General features: G+C 43.2%; 1 protein-coding gene across 2 annotated transcripts in view; it reads right to left on the reverse strand.

The window, feature by feature from the left end:
* The window catches only part of LOC309543812 (cytochrome P450 2J4-like), a 90558-nt gene that overhangs the window by 9131 nt on the left and 64652 nt on the right, over window positions 1-16775 (reverse strand). For both annotated transcript variants that reach the window (XM_082242993.1, XM_082242992.1), the window contains 5 exons: window positions 14248-14408; window positions 8694-8870; window positions 7088-7229; window positions 5852-6039; window positions 3202-3343 (listed from right to left, as the gene is read on the reverse strand). In XM_082242993.1, coding sequence (XP_082099119.1) covers window positions 3202-3343; window positions 5852-6039; window positions 7088-7229; window positions 8694-8870; window positions 14248-14408 — 810 coding nt within the window. The remainder of the gene's footprint in view (window positions 1-3201; window positions 3344-5851; window positions 6040-7087; window positions 7230-8693; window positions 8871-14247; window positions 14409-16775) is intronic.

Here is a 16775-nt window from a genome sequence, read left to right on the forward strand (position 1 = left end):
GCTTTGAAATACTGGACGTCCAGACTTCGGGGTCACCCTGTCAGGGTGCAATCCGACAATGCCACGACCATGGCTTATATCAACCATGAAGGAGGCACAAAGAGTCAGTCAGCCCAGAAAGAGGTTGATATCATCCTATCCTGGGCAGAGAAGTTTGTGCCATGCCTGAACACAGTTTTTGTTCCAGGAATAGAGAACTGGCAGGCAGATTTTTTTGAGCTGTCAACAAACGGCAGAACTCCTGATGAAACATGTCTTTAAGTTACATGGTATCCCAAAAACTCTTCTGTCTGACCGTGGATCACAATTTATTTCCAAGTTCTGGCAAGAACTATGTCACATACTACGGATCGAGCGGAAGCTCACTTCTCCTTACCATCCGCAGACCAACGGACAGACTGAAAGAGTCAACCAATGCATCGAGCAATATTTACGTTGTTACACTTCTTACCAACAGGATGATTGGGTGGATCTTCTCCCTCTGGCAGAATTTGCCTACAACAACGCAACCCACAGTACGACCAAGCAGAGTCCGTTCTACTTGAACTATGGGTTTCATCCCTCTATTCTTCCACCACGCATCCTTCCTTCAAATAACCCAGTAGCCTCAGACTATCTTACCCAAATAAAGGACTCTCTGGGTTTGCTTAATACTACCATTGCACACGCTCATAGTCAACAAAAGAAGTACTATGATCTTCGCAGAAGACCTTCTCCTCAGTACGCTATCGAGGACCTCGTTTGGCTCTCAACAAAAAATTTAAGGCTGAAAATCCCTAGCAAAAAGCTTGGACCTCTGTTCTTGGGACCTTTCCCAATCAAGAAACTTATTGGAAAAGCTGCAGTACAGCTTACATTGCCAATAGACCTCAAAATACATCCCATTTTCCATGTGTCGCTACTGAAGCCCCATGTTCCTGACCAAGGAATAAGGCCTACTATCCCACCTCCTCCTCCTGTACAAGTTGAAGGTGGAGAAGAATATGAGATAAAAGAGATTCTGGATTCTCGTATCCACAGAGGAAGACTTCAGTACTTGGTTCGATGGAAGAACCATGGGCCCCAAGACGACACCTGGCTAAACACCTCTGACATACATGCCTCTAGATTAATCCGCAATTTTCATGCGAAGTACCCAGACAAACCAGCTCCAGAGGCCTTCAGGAGCCGGCCTTAAGGGGGGGTACTGTAATGTTCTGGTACCTTTGGGTACCCTAATTACTCTTTCATAAGTGTATGGGCCCCACCATTCTCTTTTGGTAAGGTGCGCATAAACCTTTAAGACTGATGCTGTCATCACTGAGCGCCGGACTGGATGGCTATTTAGATCGCCGGCTCTCACTCACATGTGTTCGTTCAAACTGCTTTGTGCCTTGATGCTAACCTGTCTTGAAGCTCTCATGCTTGCAAGCATACCTCGCTGTCGGAACCACGCTGCGCTGATCCCTGTATCCCGCTACCGGATCATCCGCTCTTGCCGAACCTCTCCTCTGCTACATTGCTATTAGTGATAAGTACCCCACAGGGGAAACCTCTATAACCTTTATACTAAAGCTTACACTATCTAGCTCTGCATACTAAGGACTATTACTACATCTGCATTATCTAAGATTGCTAGCTCTTGAGCCTACTACCACCTGTTCTTGCACTGGGTTGATCTCTCTTGTATGTCCACCTGCTACTCTGTCATCTGCTACCATACATGATTGCTAAACCTATCTGCATCCCATCTGCTACTATCTTACTTTCAAGAACATTTCCTTTCAAGTGTCTGTCATCTACCATCTCTACCCAACCTGTCTCTTCAGCCTATCATCACTGTGTTACTATATACATAAGTCACTCTAGGAAACATCTTATTGAGTGTGTGTATTTACTTGCTGAATTGAGATCATCCACACATGATGAGTCATTGAGAGTTGGGATTGGTGTCTCAGCGTTTCTCTACATGACTACTGAAGTGGAATATTTCTGCAGCTGAAAATCCACATCATACGTAAAACGCAGGAGCGTTACAGCGAGATGGTGGAAATAACCCAGTTGTCCAGAATTATTTCTACCCAAGCCTTCGAGAACTGTAGCAGCCTTCCCCCCACCCGATTGAGTGGGGGCGCCCTTTCACAAGAAAGGCTTAGAGGTAGACTTGGTAGATCTCTGGGCCCAGGGTTTCTTATCACACAAAGCACTGATTATCCCAAAGATACAGAACCTGACTGTGTCTGTAAACATGCAACCACAGTGACTCACGCAACCCAGCTGCTGCTGCTCTGTGTCCCTCCAGCGCCCTGATAGAGGCATGTGCGTAGGAAGTATCTCCTTTTAACCATTTGCGGTTGTATTGCGCATGTGCTACGTGGTGTCCACGTGCACGCCAATTGCGTCATGACACGCTCCTCCTGCTCCAAGCGTATGCTTGTTCCTAAATGGCGAATATTCACGCGTTCAGATGATCCTTCGCCACAAACGCCACTGAAGGCGCTGCTTGTTCCGGAGCTTCCAAGGAGACGGATGCGTGGGCGCTTTGGCGCCAAGGCGAAAAGCTACACGCCAAACAAAAGGGGGTGAGAGCAGCATAAGCAACCAAACGCGCTTTGTCACAGCTGATATCTTACAGGTAATCAGCCCAGGGTGAAAAACATTATGTTTAAGCAAACAAGGTGTGCTTTAACATAGCTGATACACCTACTGTTTTGCACAGGGAGCAAAGAAAATGTTTAAAAAAACAAGGTGTGCTTTTGCCAGGAGTTGAGTTTCAACAGAGCTGTGGCATGTCCTTCTTAAAGAAGAACTAAAGTCACTATACTTACCTCCTCTCCAACTGTCCAAAGTCCATGAGGGGTCCCTTGCTGATACCAGCACCTTCTCCCCAGCTCTGTCCAGGTGCTGGTCTTTAGCCATTTTCAGTGGCTGGTGTAAGACGATGTAACTCTTGAGCATGCACAAGAGTCAGACATCCTGGCAAACAGGAACTGTAATGTCGATGTAAACTGAGCTGCGCATGTATTTTATTGTAGAAGACGCATTGCATGTCTCTTCCCTGGCCTGTTTGTAAGTGTTTTCATGTTGCCTTCAGTAATTAACTTAATTTCCTACAAATGTTTACTATTAGAAAACAAGAATTACTGTATGTACACTGCTGATGCTAGAAAAGTCATGTTCTACATTATAGTCAAATAAATTGGTACCGTAAGCTGTATTTACCTCCAGAGAAAGGTAAAAAAGCTTCATTTGCTAAAAAATTCCCATCCTTATCCAAGAAATGATTTGGGTTGAATTGATTAGGCGTCTTCCAATACTGGGGATCAAAAAGCACAGAGTCCAAATTTGCCAGCACCATTGTATCCTGAAATAGGAAAAAAGGAAAGAGCAATTTAGCCTAACGTACTAAAAGTGGTTATAATGCCTAAACATTCTTTTACCTTAAGGCCCCTTTCACACAGGCGGAGCGTTCAGATCTGCCTGTTCGTTTTTTTGGCGGATCTGAATGGTCCCCCCGTGCATTCCTATGGGGCATCGGATGTCAGGACGGATAGAAACCCTATTTTCCATCCGTCCAGCGGATCGGATCGGATGGGCTCAGATGAGAACGGACCGACGGTCCGTTCCCATCCAATTTCCCCCATAGAGATGCATGAGGAACTGACAGCTGTGTCTCCGCACACAGCGCGGAGACACAGCTGTCATCCTCCTGCTCAGCGGGGATCGGCGGATTGATCCCCCGCTGAGAAAAGCGGAGTCCGTTATACGGACTACAAGTGTGAAAGAGCCCTAATGCATTAAGGAAAAAACTGTTTCAATAAGTGTATCGTCCCCTCACCCCCCCCCCCCCCCTATACTTACCTGAGCCCTTTCTCAATCCAGAACTGTGCTCATCTGTAGCAGCTCTCACCCTTCTCCCCACTCTCACAGACTTGGCTGAGAGCAGTGGGAGCTATTGGCTCCCACTGCTGTCAGTCAAATTTTGTGACAACAGAGTGGGGGTGCTGTGCCAAGCCTTGCTGTCTGTCTATGCACCAGTGGGGGACCTGAAAAAAGGAGGATCAGGGCAGCTCTGTACAATACCATTGAACACAGCAGGTAAGTATAACATGTTTCTTATTTTTAAAAAATTAGGTATAATTTATATATAAGTGTAAATTAACAACTTGAATTAAGTGAATTACTGGTAAACGGTACAATGCATCGTAACAACATATTACACCTCTTCTCACTGCCCCTACACAGGGTACATCATGCATTTTAGGCTGCATTCACATTAGTGCAATTTCAGATGTAGCTTGAGTTACACAGAATCGCATGACAAAGGTAATCACATTGTTTTCAATGGTGCCCATTCACATCAAAGCAACTCCCCAGATAGCAAGAAATTGTCTGCAAGTTTTAAAATGACTTGCTAAGCTATTGCTAGACTTGCCAAGCTTCACAAGTTTGTTGCACAGTTTCAGCAAGTCCGCATTGCATGACTCCAAATCAACTTTATTTCCAAACAGTCTGCAAGTTTGCTGCAAGTTCTGGTTCAGTTATGTTGTGCAATAGTCATCCCACCACAGGGGTCACTGTGACTTGCAGAGATCTTGCTGTAGACTCACCACTGCAACTTTGCTCTTGCTAAAGACTTGCCACACAAATTTGCTACAAATTGGAATAGTGTCAACTAAACCTTGTGCTTCAAGTGCTCTGCAAGTGGACATTTTGGAAAAGATTCTGTACTACTTTGGTGCAATTTCAGCATGATTTTGGCCCCATAAAATATGCAAACCCCATCCAAATTGCATCCACGTTTGGCTACATAATTGCACTGAAAATCAGATAAAGATTGAATCTCAGCAGTGTTTACCTAGCCTTACCATGCAGATTGGTGTGTATGAGCTCTAAATGATGAATCCATCTGTAGCACCCTTTAGTGTACAGTTAGAGTGAGCAAACATTTTTTAACTCATAGTAGCCTGTGTGGTTGAATAGCCTGGGGTTACTTTAGGTCAGGCTGGAGGGCTCTACAGGTCAGACCCCTGGTACCTCCCCCTGGTTCTAGAAACTGCTGGAAGTTTCTGGAAGCTAGTGGGTGAAGGTAAGGAGGCCATAATCTGCACATTTATGGGAATCTGTCCAATCACCAGGCAGGAGGCCTGGCAAGGTGGCTGGATCAGCCCATAAATATTGTGGAGCCTTGCCAGCAGGGGATTCAGGTGGAAGATGGAGTGCTGAGGCTGTGTTGTATAGCTTGGGAGGGGACCCCGGGGCTGAGGGGGCTCTGCCTCTGGGCTGGAAGCTGAGGAAGGAAGAAGGACCATGGGATCTCCACTACCCTACAGTCTCTTCTAGGAGACACCCTGGCTAGCATGATTCGACCTGGATAGCAGGAGGCCTAAACATAAGTCTTCTCAAAGCAGCAGGATTTGCAGGGACAGTGTGAGTACCTCTACATCCCCAGGGCCTAAAAGGAGGAAGCTGCCCAATGCAATATCCAACAAGCTTTCTGGGACAGTTTAAGCAAGCTAACCCAATCCCTTCTTCTAGGACATGTCAACTGGCAGCCATCCAGTGAGAGGACAGTGTAAATTGTGCCAAACAAGCCAGAGAAGAAATGCTGTGTGGGGTTATCTGTCAATTGGAACTGTGTTAGTCCTCATTGTTGTTCTTTAAGTCAAGTTGGGCATCCCATTATCCCTATTCCCTATCCAAGTTGTTTTCCCTCAATAAGTAAACAAAACAAGCCATGGACTGATTTCTGTCTCAGGATGAAAATTTGAAAAATGCGTGTTGCCTGGCTGTATAGGAATAAGAGGACAAAAACCCAGGTGCCCTCTAGGGGGTAGCGCTACACATCTAATCAGAACAAATATGTTCTCACCTTCTTCAAATAATATGTATAGAGATAAACTTCTTTTACACATGTCCGTGGAATGCCTACAGCTGCAATGTTGGCTATCCGCTGGATTTCATGGATTACAGCATTGGTGTATGGCAGCCTCTTCCGGTCTTCATAGCAAACTAGTTTGGATCCATCAAGAACAGTATCCAGTTCCTTGTGTACTTTCTCTATAACAGATGGCAGAGAACTAAGAACATGTGTTTTGTTTAGCAATGATCAACCTGCTGTATTCTGCTAGCTCTGTACGCCCCAGCCACTCCAAAGAATCACACTTGAAGTGGAGGCACAAAATGTATAATTCAATTACTGTGATGATTTACACACCTCTGCCAGTGCTGCCACACTACATTAGCAGGAAGGCGACTCCACTACTTCCCGGTTCAGTTTTACAGCTTCCTGTGTTTTTTGCCTACTCAGTTGGGAAGCTCCATAGCTGAACCATTAAAGAGAGATGCCATCTGCCTAGCTGTGAAGTCTGGTAGAGGTGTCGGAATCAGAAGACTAGCTGAACAAATTTCAAATCATTTTATAATACAAGTTTTGGTAATTCTAAATCTTTATATATCTCTATTCAGAGGCATAAATAGAATCTTCAGGACTCCGGTGCAAGATGGTGCAAGAAACCATGAAGGGTCCCCCTGACCCCTGACCGGGGCCCTTCCCTCCGGGCATGGTGTTGGAATGCCAGGGCCATCTATGCGACCCTGGTAGTTCCACCACTGGTGCCATTTGTTTTTTTTTGCTATTTTATTTTTTTAAGTATTTACAATATTTTTGGAGCCCAGGTGGGGGGCTTTGGTAAAATATCAGGGGTCCAAACAGAATTCCCCCCCCCCCTTTTTGAGATAGAGAAAGGAGCTTTGAGGACACAGCTCTCAATCTCCGTCTCTCTGCAGCCTCAACGGCAAAGAATGAATGGACAGGAATAGCTCTGTACAGAGCTTCACGTTCATTTACAAACTGAAGCATAATAAATACAGTTTACTATGCCTGAGTTATAAAAGGAAACAGGAGTGATCAGTACCGAGCACTTATCTGTGGACTATCCAATGATTGTTTTTACTAAATTCTTGAAAAAAAATTGTAAATAGGCCAAATATCAGCCGAGCAACACAAAATATGCAATGGTTAAGAATTATTCAAAGACACAGGTTTCTCTCCACTGCTCACAACTAAGTACAAATCAATGATGTGGCTTTATCCTGTCCTACTCACCTTGTATATGAGGATAAGCCACCATGTAAAGCAAAGCCCATTGCATGGTGGTTGTTGTAGTTTCTGTTCCAGCAAGAAAAAGATCTGTGATTGTTGAAATCAGATTTTCCTTATTAAATGCAGAATTCGCATCTTCTCTGCTCTATAAATTATGAAAAGCAGATGTTACTACAACAATTACAAAAAAAACACGGGTTATATGAAACTGGATATATTGTGCCTGTTCATGAATAAGCACAATGCTTTTTGACTTTTGAGTTGCATTACTGCCCCATCAGACATTTTTTAGCTGTAAATCTTTGATTTGTCAAATGTGCCATCCCACTTAAATTGATCATTGGGGGTAGATAGAGTGTAAGCTGATTATGAAGTGGAGGAGTTTAGAAGACAGAGCAGTAGCTGGTCATAGCCCATAAAGGAAGGAAGAAGAGGCAAAATTATTATTATCTTTACAACCTGAATGCAGACAGTACGGTTACAATACAATTCAATACAAGACGAATCAGAGGGCCCTGCTTGTTAGAGCTTAAAATCTAAAAGTAAGCCTGAACATGGACTTGGGGAGTAAGAGTGAGGAGATCCAAAGAAAGCTGGTTATATGGACCAAGGTGGGATAGAGAAGGGATAGTTGAAGTTGCACATTGCTAGTGGTGATGGGTGAATCTGCCTGGGGTTGATTTACCAATGGTTTGGTGAATCTTGTTAGAATCGTGGCAAACCTGAACATAGAGGCAAATTCTATTGAAGCCCAAGGGTGATGAACCTTGTTGTCAAAAAAGCCATGGGAGACTTGTACTAATGCAAAGGAATAATTTTGTAAAAATACCATACAGTAGGGAGAGGGTCTTTTCATTCGCCCTCGAGGGCAACAGTGAAAATATGTGAATAATTTAAATAACCTGCTTGGGGATGCCCTAAAGTTGTATGTGACATCGGTACAGTTTTCACAGTCTCATCTAAGAGATTACCTGTGAATAGAGTCTCTGACTGACCTTAGACAAGCACAGTGTGTGTCAAGGATAAGAATTTCTATGGAACGCACACAACTTGGCGGCAGCTAATTGGCCAGTCAGTGTGCAGCCATAGCAGAGAATACAGCAAAATGTTGAGTCCCACTGCAGGCTTACAACCCCTTTACTCCCCTGATAATGGGTGAAAGCTTCCAGTGGTTGCTGGCCGCTCCATAAAGTCCACTTCCAAGCACCAAAGAAAGTAATCCACTCTCCATTAAAAACCTTGTGTATATTTATTGAAGTATTCCAAGCAAAAGCTGAGCCACCTCTCTCACAACCCTCAAAGCGTTTCACTCCCTTCGCAGCTTTTTCGCTTATAGTACATAGTACAGAGTGTTTCTATTTTCCAGAGACCGTGTTTAGCCACCTCTGATTGCAGCAAACTATTCACAGTTATGCTCCTGCGTGAACATAGCCTAAGGATCACCATACTCGTTATAATCTGACCATACTGACCAATCCGACCATGTAATATGGGGACCAACCTAAATTTTCCAATCAATTTTTATCCACTCAGGTAGGCCTTTAAACTAGATAATTTTTATTAGAATTTTAAGAGATTGTACAATCAGAATATTGAGGAAAACCATTACTTTTTCAATCTGGTCCAGATAATAGTCAATGAAATCTTGAGGTTCCTCCAGTGATCCATTCTCCTTATGGGTCTGAATTTCTTTTTCTATAAACTGTCTCAGGTATTTCATTTTGGCAAATGCAGTCTGGTGTGGACCTGGCACACGTTTCATCAGCCAGGGAAAAACATCATACATCTAAGTGGAAAACAGAAAAGATACATTTTGTTAGATTTGTAGTGTAAAAAAAAATTAAATGGTAGCTCTGTAAAATAGAAGAGGTCCCTGTGTCTACGACCTTCACTTTATTGCATCGCTGCAGCATCTCTCAGACTTTTTAACATTCAACACTAAGGAGTGTTGGATGCCTGCGTTCCCACCATGTGCTATGGTTCCATCCTTCATCCCCTACATCACTGCTGTCACCTGTACTGCCAGTCACCTCTTGATAACGCTGATGTGACGAAACGCTTTGGGCGGGAAGGAATGGAAGTGACACCATCACGCAGCATAAACCCGGAAGTAGCACCTAGTACACCCGGGAGGATTGGGAAACGAGACACTGAGAGTGGCATGCATACTGCACAGCCGGCACAGTGAGGATATTATTGTATAATGCATTGATTTTATTATTTTTGTGGCTAACACCCCTCGGTGGTTTAGCACCATACAATGTAAGTAGGAGGAGTGGAAGCATTTTTAATTTATTAAAAGTTTAAAAGGTTTTACACTATATTAATTCCCCTTGCCTTTCCATGTAACATCGGACTAACCCAAGGATATTGATTAATAGCACATAAAGGGGCAGAACCCCCCTGATGGAAGCTGAAAGATAACAAAGCAAATGGGAACCCTAATGTATTACATCAGTGGTCCTCAACTCCGGTCCTCAGGGCCCACTAACAGTCCAGGTTTTAAGTATTACCTTGGGGAGATGCAGACTAGAGTACTGCAATCACTGAGCAGCAAATGATATCACCTGGGATGTATTTCAGTTATCTTGCAAACCTGGCCTGTTAGTGGGCCCTGTAGGCCAGGGTTGAGGACCACAGTATTACATGACTTACCTGTAGTGGGTAATCATGGCTATCTGGTGAGTTCTCTAGCTTGAAAAAGGTGGTGGCGCACTTAACCATTTTTTAAAAGCACCTTTTGTGTTGTTTTGGATAGCACTTTACTTTCACAGCATGTTGGCACTTTGTTTAAAGGACTGTGGAGTTCAGTTCAGTACAAACTTTGAAGCTTGTTTAATGCACTTTTTGTGAACTGTTTCTTTTGTATAGTAATTTTTTACTTTTTTATCTTTACTTTTATTCACACTTTTTCACTTTAAGGGAGTGTACGGATAAATGCACTGATATGTAACATAGCACAGTTTGATTATTACAGGTCAGCGCTGTTTATAAAGTAGAGGTATATTGTAATACTCCTAATTAAGGGAGTTTAGCACAGCTGCTTAAACCTTTCATTCTTACCAATCCTAAGCGCTGGTGAAATTAATGGTTTATTGCACTAGCTCAGTACAGCGTTTTGCTTTTTGCCTCGGAATGTATTTTGCGCACAAACGCGCATATACACGGAAATACACACATTAATACGCGCAAATAAACGCAAAACAAATGCTTGAAATTATGTCCAGAAATGCTGGTGCTCAAACATCAGTACCGTGTGCAAGAGGCCTTAGGATGCCTGCATTTAGTGTAAAGTAGTAAAGCAGACACCTTTGGACAGCAGCATTGTCAGTCTGGGAGAATAGTAGTTTCAGGCTAGCAGATTTAGATGGTCCTGACTAACAAATTGAAGCTGAACTCCAGCTCACCCTTTATTAGCAGTTGCAGAAAACTGTTGTTCTTTTTCCTTTTGGGATAAAGGTTTTACATAAATTATTACAATCTGACCATTGTAAGCACAGCTGTCAGTGGTAAATGGTTTGTCTCAACCTTCTAACTGCCACTGCTGGACAGCTTGGGCTGTAAAAGGAAGTTGAAAAATAACAATTACTGGCTGGATCATCAGGTGAAATGAAAGAAGGAAAAAAAACCTAATGCAGTCACCACATCTAAGAATTGGTGAGCTGCAATTTCATACATTTGTGTATTTGGGTTTAATACTGCTTTACCTCTAACAGAGAAAAGTGTCTGAACAGAGTTTAATTTTTTTGGCAGATAAGACGGTTCTCAGATGCATATTTGCATTTGTGAGTGTATCTAAAGTCAAACCCAATAATTTAACATATTGCAGCTACCATTCCTTAGATACGGTGGCTGCATTAATTTTCTTTTATTTTCCTTTATTCTCACCTGGTGATCCTGCAAGTGACATAGTCTTAGGGTGACAACGCTCACTCACTGTACTGTATCTACGAAGAAGCAACGTTTTCATTCTAGGCTGCTGTCCTGGTTTAGGCTTTAAACACCTCATCTTCATTTTAAAGAAGGAGGTGTCCTGTAGTTCAAAGAAGATAGCTGGGAAGGCTGATAAGAGTGTTTTCCATATTTCTGTTCACTACACAGGAACTTGCAAGGCCACACCATTTCTGGCAGGATTACCATTTTTTTTCTGTAATGTTTATTCTGTATTTAGCTAAACAACTTGATGTCTGGGGGATTTTACCCACTTCATGACCAGGGCATTTTTTGGTATTTAGCACTGTGCAATTTTAACTGCCAATTGTGCTCTTGTGCTGTACGCAAATTCAATTTTTATAATTTTTTCATACAGATAAAGTTTTCCTTTGGTGATATTTAATCACCACTGGGTTTTTTATTTTTTGCTATGTAAACAAAAAAAGACCTAAAATTTTGAAAGAAAATACCAGAATTTTTTTTGTCACTCACCATAAGATCACATTCTCTAAGTTCATTGAGGGACACAACATCTCCTAGTCACGACATTAGGGTTAGATCGCCACCTACAGGAGTAGGACACTAGGCAGAAAAAAGAAACTCAGCCCCGGCTATGGGCAGTCCTAGCTAATTTAAATCCCCTCTCTATATAGGCAATCCAGAAATGGTGGCAGATGACGCCGCCACACTCTCCCCTGGCCCATCCGTGATCACAAAAAGTGAATCCGACCTCTGAAAGTACCCAGTAGCGGACAGACATGCCCGAATTACCCAAGCCACATCTATGGTGTGCAGAGGAAATTATTTCAATGCGATGGACGAGGACATAAGGAATGTAGGGCAATGTCCTTGTTCAAATTAAACTCACAGACCACCTTTTCGGAGAAAAGAAGGGCACGGATGCAGAACCACCTTATCCTTGTGCACAACCAAATAAGGAGACCTACTGTGTCACATACTGGATCCAAGGCCAAGGTGCTGAGAGGGCTCCCCTTACAGCTAAGTGCTGTACACCCCTGAAGGTGGTACAGGAAGTGTAGAGCCCAAAGAAGCACAGGTTGCCAATAGGGTACTGAAGAGCTGGGTCGACGATCACCTGATGAATGCTGGGGATGGCAAGCTACACAGCAAGGCAGGTGTCTCTCGGGGGACTCCAGATGCCCTTGGCAGACAGTGCTCACAGGAAACAGGAGTAGAAGCCAGGCAGGGGGTCCAACACAGATGATCAAACAGGAGGCTAAGGTAGGTAGCAGAAACCGGAACTTGGCCGAGGTCATAGACAGGAATTCAGGCAGATAAGTGATAGCAAAGTCTGTAATGCAAGCTGGGGTCATAGACAGGAAGGCATGCTGGTAAATGGTAGCAAAGTCTGTAATGTAGGCCGAGGTCATACACAGGTGATTAAGCAGGAGCAAGGTCGGTAGAGCAAGCCAGGGGGTCAACACCAGAAGAAGAGTTCAGACAGGTCTGGAAAAAGCCGGGTCACAACAGGAAATCCAAGGAATACAAACAGAGGCTCTGGAACATGGGAAGGCTGATGACAATACAGAAATGTGATGGATTTAGCAGCAGTCTTATCTAGGCCAGCAAGTGGCCACACCTGTCACGTTATGCATGCGCCATTGCGCACATGCGTTTGCTGATTTGCGCTTATTTGCCATTCTTCTGCCAATTCGCATGCGCACAGGAGTGTGCCTGATGCACCCATCTCTAGTATTGGCAGCAATGCCAGTTCTTCCACGGCCATTTCCCTGACTAATGGCCTCCTGCTAATTATGAACAGCTCATTTCTTTCAGTGCACAGAAGCTGCTCAGCTGCCGGTAATTACCAGCCACTCATTGTCTCCACGGTGACTCACCTGGTTACCATTTCCTGCCTCCTTAATCCAGCCTACAGCCAGCCACTTTTTGCTATTTAAACAGTTTGCTCATTTCCTCTGTGCCCTTGCATGGTCTATGATTTACAGTGTCCCTGTGTATGACTTGTCCTGGCTGACTTCTCTTCCTATACCTGTTCCTGTTTTTTCTCCCTACTACGCTAACTTCTGGCTTCCTGACCCCAGTTTGTCTGATTACCTGCTCTGGCATCCAAACCCTGGCTTCTGTTTTTGACTTTGTTCCTGAACTGTGTTTTTTTGTTTGCTATTTTATTAAAGGTGTGAGTTTATCTGCAGTTTCTGTCTCCGCCTGGTTCATGGTTCCTGGGTTCCTGACACCTACCTGCAGGACAAGGCTGCCAACTCCCACACTCTGTGAACAAAAGTGATAGCTACTAAGAAGGTCACCTTTTGTGACAGCGTAAGTAAGGGAATCACCCATATTCCCAAAAGGAGGTCATTGAAGAACATAGAGAACCAGATTCAGATTCCAAGGTGGCAACAGGGAGCACACAGGAGGTGCCACCTGCTGAACCCATTGAATGAAAATACGGATCAAAAAATGCGTGCCTAGGGGGGCGTTGAAAGAAAATCACCAGAGAAGAAATCTGGCTCTTGGTGGTATCTAACGACATCCTGCTCTCAACACCCCATTACAGAAAAGACAAAATCCTAGCCACTGAGAATGTACATAGATGAACACTTGCAGCCGCACACAATGAGATATAAGCCTTCCAGGTGCAATGGTATATCTTCCTAGAAGTATACTTTGGTGCTGTCACCATGATAGGAATCACTGACTCCGACAGTTCCCTGTCCCTTAGAACCTGGCTTTCAATAGGCAAGCCAGTAAAGCCAGTGTGGCATTTAAAGCAAGGTGGAAGCTCAGCCCTGATCGGTAGACGCCAAGGGACATCCGCAAGCAGCTGCACCACATCCGCATACCAGGGGCAGTGGGGCCAATACAGAATCTACCAGAATTACCAAAATGTCTTTGGCCTCTATCCTTCACAGCAGGCAGGTTAGAAGCTTAGTAGAAGGGTAGCAGCACAGGAACCTTTTCCAAAGTCGCACCGTACTAAATTGCATTGATGAGAACGGGCACCATTGAATATAATGTGTTTTCCAGGATGTCTTTAAGTGCGAAATTCCCCCACAACATACATCTTGCTCATGTTTGATGCAGCTATGTTAGCTATTTTTTTATACATTAAGGTATACACAAACCTTTAAAGCAAGATACATAGGCATTTGGAGTCCAGCAGGTACAAATACAGTATATGCACACATTATGCAGTATGAGCTCTTCTCTTTACATATTTGCCAGTGAAGCCAAAATTACAATGACAATACCTTTGCCCAAATTGAGCTTCCACCTTCCAGAAGATTATGATTGCTTTTGATAAGTTCTTGATATATAGCATCATCAACAGAAAAACGATGTCCATAAACCACAGCAGATATTACATTTGTAACAGTAGCAGTAATAATATCACAGGGATCAAATGGGGCTCCTAGAAAAAAAAAAAAAGAGTAATTGATTTTTTTTTGCATATTAGAAGTAAGGCTGCTTTTACACTGCTTCGTTGAAAAAAATTAATTATAACCACATATGTGTTTTTGTTGTGTTTCCAATGCATTTTGTGGTTGCCTGACTCCCAGGATATACCTGTGAAACATGGACATGTGATTATAAAAAATACACCAAAAATTCAACTGCTGTGTGTTTTTTTTTTTACGCATTTTTGACATGTTTTCTATTCATTTCAGTAGGGAGCTGCGTTTTTGGTGCAGTTTTGAAAAGCGCACCAAAGATGCAGCAAGCAGGACCTTTAATTGACTGATGTGAACAGTTCCATAGAATTTAAAGGGGTGCATTTTTCTTTCGCTTTTTTTGATTGAAAAACTGATTAGAAACGGATCAGTGTGAAAGGGTCCTAACATTTTGTCATTGTACATTTGTTATTCTTGAAATCAGAACAGCACATACTTTTTCCATCCATATGAGATCAACAGTCAACCTCCCTGCATTCGAAAAGAAAAAAGGGAAGGGAAAGAGAGGCGCCAGAAGCCTAAATAGTGAATTTAATGTGTATAAAGTAAAAAAAAAACATATGCACTCACATGGTGGAGAAATACACAGGCATGTCAGGATAGTGTAAAGTCCCCCATCTGGGTGGTTGGGTGGCTGTGGTAGTTGGCAGGTGAAATCAGTAGGCAGCTTGAGGAGCAGAGCCAGAGGACTAGTGTGCCTCTGACAGGTGGTAACGACAAGCAGATGGGAGTCCAAGCCAAAGTCCTTGTGGGCTCAATGAGTGATGCCGGAAAAGGGGCTGTAGAGATGGGAGCTGTAGCCACTGTGTGTTCCAAGGACCAGAATCGTGCCAGGAGCAGCTACTATGTGGGAGGAACATGACTGCCCTGTATGGGCACCAGGGGTTAGTGGTTCAGGATAAGCATAGAATGTGTTTCAGAAGAGCCAATCACTTCCTTCATTCAAAGGCTGACCAAAATTACTTTTTTTTTTTAAATTAGACACCCAAAGGTTTTTGCTGAGAGGCATGTTGAGTCCATAAAAGATTTTTTTTTTTCGCCACAGGTTTTTGGAAAATGGCAAAATAAATAAACTTTTACACAAAGTTGTCACTTTAATGAGATATTTCTCACACATATCATGGATGTATGTGGAATTACACCACAAAACACATTTTGCTACTTCTCCTGAGTATGGGGATACCACATGTGTAAGACTTTTTGGGAGCCTAGCCATGTTCGGTTGCCCAAAACCAATCACTGCCTTCGGGCTTTTAAAGGGCATAATTTCCTCATTTCCCTTTTTGACTACCAATTACAGTTCGGAGGCCTTGAAACTCCAGTGCAAACACCCCTCAAAGCACACACTCCAAGGTATTTGATAAGAGGCATGGTGAGTATTTTGCAGATCAAATTTTTTGTCACAAGATTTTGAAAGAAGATTTCTAAAAAAAAATGTTTGCTTTCTTTCTTTCTCCTAACAGATTCCTCCATTCACATTGATCAATGTGGATAAAGACATTTCTGCCAATAAATTACAAAAGCATTCTATTTAACCAATTGAAACAAAATACATAGACACATTTTTGCAATAGTGTCTAGCTCTGCAGGCAGCTAAATAAGGCTTCATCATTTGATCGTTGAAGTCTGATCTTCCCATATAAAGATTATAGTCGTGGACACAGAGAAGATTTTCAATGACACCAGATGGCGTGCTAATTTGGACAGTCGTGTCTGGGTGAATGGAAGACAGGATGGATACATCCCGTTTGTCCTTGCTTTTCACTGTGAGTAATTTTCATTCTTCAAGCAGGCTTCCTCTCTCTTTCTAATTGGAGTTGTCAACGAGCCATTGGGGGAAGCCCCTGCGACTGGGTCGCATGGTGCCACAGCAGCAAATTTCTTTCATTAACAAAGGTCAAAAAAGTGGCACGCTCACATAAAAGTTGTCCATGCACTCATTTAGGAACAAGGAAGGGTGACACCAAGTCCCACACTATCCTGCAACTGTTCCCCATGTAGTCTGGGCATCCGGGGGGGCTCCAGCTGACTTCTTCCTTGTAAGTTCTGAAATAATATCTTTAGCCTGTGACTCTTTCACAGAGCTTATACAGTTTGTTTAAGTATCTGACATGCTTGCTCGGGAGTTATTGCTAGCATGCCAGTAAAATGTACTAAGGACTCGTCATTGCAGATGTTTTGTTGGAGCGTATACACATCTGCAAATTTATGTAAAAGGTAATTTACCAGGGGCTGAATTTTGTGGAACTGATCATAGTCAGGGTCACCCCGAGGATGACAGATGGTAATGTCATTGAAATGCATGAAACAGATTATATGTTCATGAC

Source organism: Pelophylax lessonae (genome assembly GCF_965119305.1).
Source record: "Pelophylax lessonae genome assembly, chromosome: 1".
NCBI classification, from domain to species: domain Eukaryota; kingdom Metazoa; phylum Chordata; class Amphibia; order Anura; family Ranidae; genus Pelophylax; species Pelophylax lessonae.